General features: G+C 46.5%; 1 protein-coding gene across 1 annotated transcript in view; it reads left to right on the top strand.

Annotated features, from left to right (window-relative positions):
• LOC311338647 (delayed-rectifier potassium channel regulatory subunit KCNS2) overlaps positions 1-5,996 on the top strand; it is a gene marked incomplete at both ends in the record, with an annotated part of 7,964 nt that extends 1,968 nt beyond the window's left edge. The window contains 7 exons of the mRNA XM_084463932.1: positions 27-191; positions 852-1,023; positions 1,293-1,376; positions 1,643-1,804; positions 1,908-1,991; positions 5,382-5,474; positions 5,583-5,996. Of these exons, the coding sequence (XP_084320058.1) occupies positions 27-191; positions 852-1,023; positions 1,293-1,376; positions 1,643-1,804; positions 1,908-1,991; positions 5,382-5,474; positions 5,583-5,996 (1,174 nt within the window). The remainder of the gene's footprint in view (positions 1-26; positions 192-851; positions 1,024-1,292; positions 1,377-1,642; positions 1,805-1,907; positions 1,992-5,381; positions 5,475-5,582) is intronic.
• Between the last annotated feature and the right edge of the window lie 1,504 nt (positions 5,997-7,500).

Below are 7,500 nucleotides of genomic sequence, written 5' to 3'. Positions count from 1 at the left end.
GGTTTCTTCTTCCTGATTGGCTGCAGCCAGGAGATAGAATACTGGGGCATCAATGAGTTCTTCCTGGACAGTTGCTGTAGTTACCGTTTCCATGATCGCAAGCTAGAGAGCAGCCGCCATCGCAGCTGGGACGATGAGAGCGACGTCAGCAGTGTGGACACGTCGGTGGACGAGATCTCAGACCTCAACAGGTACACAACACCTGACCAGGTACACAACACCTCAACAGGTACACAACACCTGACCAGGTACACAACACCTGAACAGGTACACAACACCTGACCAGGTACACAACACCTCAATAGGTAAACAACACCTGACCAGGTACACAACACCTGACCAGGTACACAACACCTGACCAGGTACACAACACCTGAACAGGTACACAACACCTGACCAGGTACACAACACCTCAATAGGTAAACAACACCTGACCAGGTACACAACACCTGACCAGGTACACAACACCTGACCAGGTACACAACACCTCAACAGGTAAACAACACCTGACCAGGTACACAACACCTGACCAGGTACACAACACCTCAACAGGTAAACAACGAAGGGTGGTGATGTTTATACTGTGAGTCCTCTCCCAATATGAAGTCAAAGGTCAGGGCGATGTAGACAGGGACCAGAGGGCCAGAGGGCCGCGTTCCATACAACTTATATCTCCAGTTCATTCCCCTAGTTTTAATGGTCTTTAAAAATGCATTACAGTACCAATGTAATAACAGTCCACAGATGTTAAAAACAACATTAGTAAAGTTTTAATGCCAATCCTCGTCTTTGCTGTCGGCCAATGGCCTCCATCTGTCTTGGGCTGATCCTCCTCTCGTTTTGGTTGCTAGGGACATGCTGCGTTTCCAGGAAGTGTCCTATGGCAACGCGAGGCGGTGCCTCTGGCTGACCCTGGAGAACCCGGCCTACTCCGTCCCCAGTAAGGTGTTCAGCCTGCTGTCCATCAGCGTGGTGCTCAGCTCCATCGCTGCCACGTGCATCCACAGCATGCCAGAGCACCAGGTGGGTACGGCTACATGCTACATGCTACAGCATGCCAGAACACCAGGTGGGTACGGCTACATGCTACATGCTACCAGTGTATTCTATAATACAGGTTGGACAGGAAGCAATGGCTACACTCATTTAACAGCACTTCAAACTATACTTTAACTACATATCACAGAGTGTCCAAACTTCAGGTCAGTACTACATGCTAAATACTCTGTAACACAGCAGAAAGAACGTATCAAAGTACAGATTTACCAGATGGCCCCCCTCTCCGTCTCCAGAGCCTTGACGAGGATGGGAAGCTGATGGAAGACCCCACCATGCAGGTACTGGAGGTCTTCTGTACCTGCTGGTTCACCTTTGAGGTGAGACTCCCTCCTTCAGATAACCTGCTTATATTAGCCAGGCGCTAGTACTAGCTCATAATGGTAGCTCGTAAAGCAAGATTCTAAGGTTAGCTGATTACGATACATTCTAGCTACTAATGCTGTATGCTAATGCTAACCACTAACACTAGTTGTAGTATTGTTGTCTGTGGCCACTTTCAGAAAAGCAAACATGGCAAAGGCATTTTAGTAAAAATGTTGATAGCAAATAGCAGAACACACAGACCCAGATGTCTCCCTCCCAGTTGGTGACCAGGCTGCTGCTAGCGCCCAACCAGAGGAAGTTCTTCCGCCGCCCTCTAAACATCATCGACATGGTGTCTGTGGTCCCCGTCTACATCACTGTGACCTTTGACCTCCTGCTGGGAGCAGCCTCACAACGAGGAATTCTGGGGGCATTCCTTCAGGTTCGAAACTTTGAGATCCTTACTGGATATTCAGCTGTTACTGAAGTTGAAACATACGTCACCACACTTCAACCCCTCCCTCCCCCCCTCCTCTTGGCTCCAGGTCTTCCGCTTAATGAGAATATTCCGGGTGTTGAAGCTGGCCAGACACTCCACAGGCCTCCGGTCTCTGGGGGCCACGCTGCAGGTGGGACTGGAGGCGCTATGCTATGCTATGCTAATAGGCTGCAGGTGGGACTGGAGGCACTATGCTATGCTATGCTAATAGGCTGCAGGTGGGACTGGAGGCACTATGCTATGCTATGCTAATAGGCTACAGGTAGGACTGGAGGCACTATGCTATGCTATGCTATGCTAATAGGCTACAGGTGGGACTGGAGGCACTATGCTATGCTATGCTATGCTAATAGGCTACAGGTAGGACTGGAGGCACTATGCTATGCTAATAGGCTAAAGGTGGGACTGGAGGCACTATGCTATGCTAATAGGCTACAGGTAGGACTGGAGGCACTATGCTATGCTATGCTAATAGGCTAAAGGTAGGACTGGAGGCACTATGCTATGCTATGCTAATAGGCTGCAGGTGGGACTGGAGGCGCTATGCTATGCTAATAGGCTGCAGGTGGGACTGGAGGCGCTATGCTATGCTAATAGGCTAAAGGTGGGACTGGAGGCACTATGCTATGCTATGCTAATAGGCTACAGGTAGGACTGGAGGCACTATGCTATGCTAATAGGCTAAAGGTAGGACTGGAGGCACTATGCTATGCTAATAGGCTAAAGGTGGGACTGGAGGCACTATGCTATGCTAATAGGCTGCAGGTGGGACTGGATGCGCTATGCTATGCTATGCTAATAGGCTGCAGGTGGGACTGGAGGCACTATGCTATGCTAATAGGCTACAGGTAGGACTGGAGGCACTATGCTATGTTATGCTAATAGGCCGCAGGTGGGACTGGAGGCACTATGCTATGCTAATAGGCTACAGGTAGGACTGGAGGCACTATGCTATGCTATGCTAATAGGCTGCAGGTGGGACTGGAGGCACTATGCTATGCTATGCTAATAGGCTACAGGTAGGACTGGAGGCACTATGCTATGCTAATAGGCTACAGGTAGGACTGGAGGCACTATGCTATGCTAATAGGCTAAAGGTAGGACTGGAGGCACTATGCTATGCTATGCTAATAGGCTACAGGTAGGACTGGAAGCACTATGCTATGCTATGCTAATAGGCTACAGGTAGGACTGGAGGCACTATTTTACACCGTGCTAGTGTACACTAGGCTACAGGTTGGACAGGAAGCTCTATCTTAGCTAGCAAAACTAGCATGATATTAAAGGGATAATTCAGGATTTTGCACTGGGTGAAAAGTGGGATTTCCGTCCCCTTGCACGCCCGGAAATTCCTGCAAACCAGACCAATTTTCGGCAGTAAACGACAATTTCCACGTCGCGTCACTTCACGTTTCCGACGGACGCATATCGTCGTATACAGACTCTCTCGCGGAGGCGTTAATGGCCCTGATTAGCATATGAATAGCAGCGAAACCGCGCTAGCCAGACGGATTCTCACCCAGGATTGGATGTAAACAAAACGGAAAATAATTTGTGATTGGCTGGCACCCTGGGCCGTTCTTTGCCCTGCCTAAAATTCTTCCCCAGCATTGGATGAAAAGCCTAGTTTTTAAACAGGAAACTCAATTCGTGATTGGTTGACAGACATGTCACTCTAGGTCAGCCTGGGTCATTGTACATTTAAACCACACCCCCAACCCACATAAATGTAACCAGCCCCGCTCCTCCTATATCCAATAATATTAATTTTTAATATTATTAATAATTCATTAATTATTAATATTAATATTTAAATTAATATTTATAATTGTAATTATGTTGTATATTATGACCATCAAGGACATGAATAAATTTACCAGGAGGAAAGGAAAATTTGCCAGGAACATGTTTATTCATAGAAAGATATAAACTTCATCCCTAGGGGAAATTCAGGGTCCAAGTAGCTTAGAGACAGATACATCATACATAACATACACATACAACAAGCAGGATTGCAGAAAGGAAATTTCTGGAATACAATCAACAAATAAGAATAAAGATACTATACACTAGACAATAAGGATTAAGAAACTAAGAGAAATATACTAAGTAACAGACAAACAAGTTCCACATTAATGTGCTGAGGCAGTATGATAATGGTGACAGGGCAGGGACTAACCCTGTGGTACAGGAGATCTGGTATGATTTGTTGAGGTGCAAATAATTAAGGCAAGACAGTGCAATTTTAAGTCAGTAGACCAGCATTAAATACTAAAAACTAAAAATGGGTAGCAGCACAGAGATGTATTGTAAACCAGTGTGTGTTAAGGTGCAAAAGGTAAGGCAAGACAGTGCAAGTATGAGTTAGGAGACCAGCATTTGATATTAAATATGGGCTAACTAGAGTAGTTATGTTTACCTATTAGGGGAGGCCTGTGGCAACGTAGCGATGGATTGAAGATATCGACAATAGATAAATAAATATGGCCAATAAAGTGCACAATGTACAATGTAAACATTGGAAGAAAAAATAACAGTCAATAACATGCAATACTAGAGTTTAAAGTGAATTTAGTCCAGGCTGTTGGAGGGAGGGAGAGGCATTGCATGAGGGCTAACATAGCCAGTAGACATTGTAATTAGTGAGGTAAAAAAATTTTTTGGACATCGGGTCTCATTTCCAAGTGAGCCAGTGTGTTATTTATCACTGGAGACCGTTTTCAACACTTTTCATTCAGTCCTTCTAGTTGCAGAAATCGCTGGTGCTAGGCTAGCGCAAGTCGAGGGGAACTGCTAGCCTGCCAATAAAAACAGTTTTACCCACTCCACAGTACACCCGAGGCAAACCAATTATAACGCCAGACTATCGATGTAAATGTCTGTGTTGATAGAATAGTGTTAGAAATAAACTTACCCTTACCCAAAGTGAAATTCCGCCGCTGCTGAGAAAGTAGTCCCCCAAAATGTAATGTGATCATTATGATACAAGGATAGTTTTATTTCTAATATTATTCTATCAACACAGACATTTACATCGATAGTCGAGCATTATAATTGGTTTGCCTCGGGTGTACTGTGGAGTGGGTACAACTGTTTTTATTGGCAGGCTAGCAGTTCCCCTCGACTTGCGCTAGCCTAGCACCAGAGATCTCTGCAACTAGAAGGACTGAATGAGAAGTGTTGAAAACGGTCTCCAGTGATAAATAACACACTGGCTCACTTGGAAATGAGACCCGATGTCCAAAATCCTGAACTAGCCCTTTAATATCTTCTTGTGGTAATTTAATTTGGTAGTTTCATTCAAATCTATTAAGGCTACCTCGATTAACAATGGATATATTGGATATATATTATACATGATTCATTACATTATATTATGTTTAGGTATTTCAGAATATGTTTACTCTTTTGGCTGATCAAGAAAAGGCCTGCCACATTGGATTGAGATGGTTGAGTCTATTAAAGGGGTTGGTGTAGGTGACCCTGAGCCTTCTAATGCTGCTTCATCTGGGCTCTGCAGCACAGTTACCGTGAGGTGGGCATCCTGCTGCTGTACCTGGGGGTCGGGGTCTCTGTGTTCTCCGGCATGGCCTACACCGCCGAGTACGAAGAGGTACCTCACTCTCATCACTATTGTGTTGCCACATTATGTTCAAATGTATACAGTGCCACAGCCAGAAGGCACTGTGTGTTCCTGATTTCTCTCTCTCTCTCTCTCCAGGACGTGGGGCTGGACACCATCCCGGCGTGCTGGTGGTGGGGGACGGTCTCCATGACGACGGTGGGCTACGGCGACGTGGTGCCGGTGACCGTGGCGGGGAAGCTGGCGGCCAGCGGCTGCATTCTGGGCGGCACCCTGGTGGTGGCGCTGCCCATCACCATCATCTTCAACAAGTTCTCCCACTTCTACCGCAAGCAGAAGGCCCTCGAGGCCTCGGTACGCAACCACGACCCCCAGGGGCCCCGCTGCCCCCGGGAGGGCCCCGAGCCGTCCTCAGACGGAGACAGCCGTTGTCCGGACGACGAGGACGACGATGAGGAGGATTATGATGTGGACTTTGAGGAGGGTGGGGGCGTGGTTAACTACAGCTACGTGGAGCATCCTTCATACACTGGGAGGACGGAGCGGTGCTGACTGGGAGGAGGAGTGGGGCTGACTGGGAGGACTGGGAGGAGGAGTGGTGCGTACTGGGAGGAGGAGTGGGGCTGACTGGGAGGACTGGGAGGAGGAGTGGTGCGTACTGGGAGGAGGAGTGGGGCTGAGTGGGAGGAGGAGTGCCACCACCCAGCTGGAAGGCGGTCATGTGTTGTCTAAATCATACAGAGTGCTGCCTGATCCAATGTGCTTTAGGCTTCAGACTGCTCACTTACTGACTGACTGCTGTTTGACCAATCAAATGGCAAGAACGCTCACCACTACAAAACAGGACTCAACAGGAAGTTAGGTGAACAATATATGGTCCCACATCCTGTCAGCTATCAGTGCTCAGCCCTCGTTAACACGCAGGACGCTCAAACGCTACCGTCTCGATGTCCCTCAACCAATGACGTCCAAGAGGGGCGGAGCTTAAGTGTATTTCTTTTACAATCTAGCATGTCTTCCAACCCAAAGAGCTAACATATGCTTTTAATGAGCAGCACTTCACCACCTCTGTTAATTTTAAGTAATCTAAAATATAAAGTTATACATATCTTATCTAGATAATATCAATTAACAGTCCTCCTTTGTCTGTGACGTCTGTTACGACAAGGTCTGACGTCATTGTCTGTCTGTTTGTTTTATGTTTTTATGTTTTGAAAAGCTTCAAAATGTATGAATAACAGTCACGATTAAACATTTTCATCCAAAACAAATGAATTCAGGTGCATGCGGGTCAGGGTTAGCTGATCTGGGGATCAAACCCAGAACCCTACAGCTGTGAGACCCTAAAGGGTCGGTGGGCCGCAGGCCGGAACAACCTCATCAGAGTAGCTTGGAAGAACGAACAGGGAAAGGGGGGCACATAAAGCAGTACTGTCTCTATTGTCCGCCACCTCAAAGAATGTCGACCACCTTACCACGATCTTTGAGACAATTTTAGTGTACATAAATATAGACATGATTAATTCCTAGAAGGTTTTAGTGGACAACGGAGAAGAGCAATACAACAGAACAGAGAAGTATTGCCTCTAAGTGCCCTAAGTGGGAGCAGGACTAATTACTACAGCCCCACGCTGACACTCAATCTTTGATTCATCGCTGCTCCCCTTGTCAGCAAAAAAAAGTTATTATGAGCAGACGTTCCATTGAGCAAAATACAGATACTCAGCCTGAATGATCCACCTCCCTAACTTTCTGTTAGACCTGCAAATACCCCAGCTACCCTGACACCAAAGTCATCTGGTCAGGCTAAGACCGGAACCAGTGACAGCCATTCATGTTTCTTGGGGAACATAATTCAGGAGAGCAGGTCCCTGTAAGCCTCTGCATCGTCATTACATAAACTGAATGTATTCAAAACAATAAACAATGACCAATCATTGGTGACAGTATTCATTTGTTCTGTTGTGTCTTTCATCTGTATAAAGTTATAGTCGCAGTGGATCGAATAACTCTTTGACCGTTTTGTTAAATTCATCAATAACAATATGCATTGATG

The sequence above is a fragment of the Micromesistius poutassou genome, assembly GCF_964030765.1.
Source record: "Micromesistius poutassou genome assembly, chromosome: 2".
NCBI classification, from domain to species: Eukaryota; Metazoa; Chordata; class Actinopteri; order Gadiformes; family Gadidae; genus Micromesistius; species Micromesistius poutassou.
Note: the sequence above shows the minus strand (reverse complement) of the source record. Positions and strands in the feature narration are given on the sequence as shown.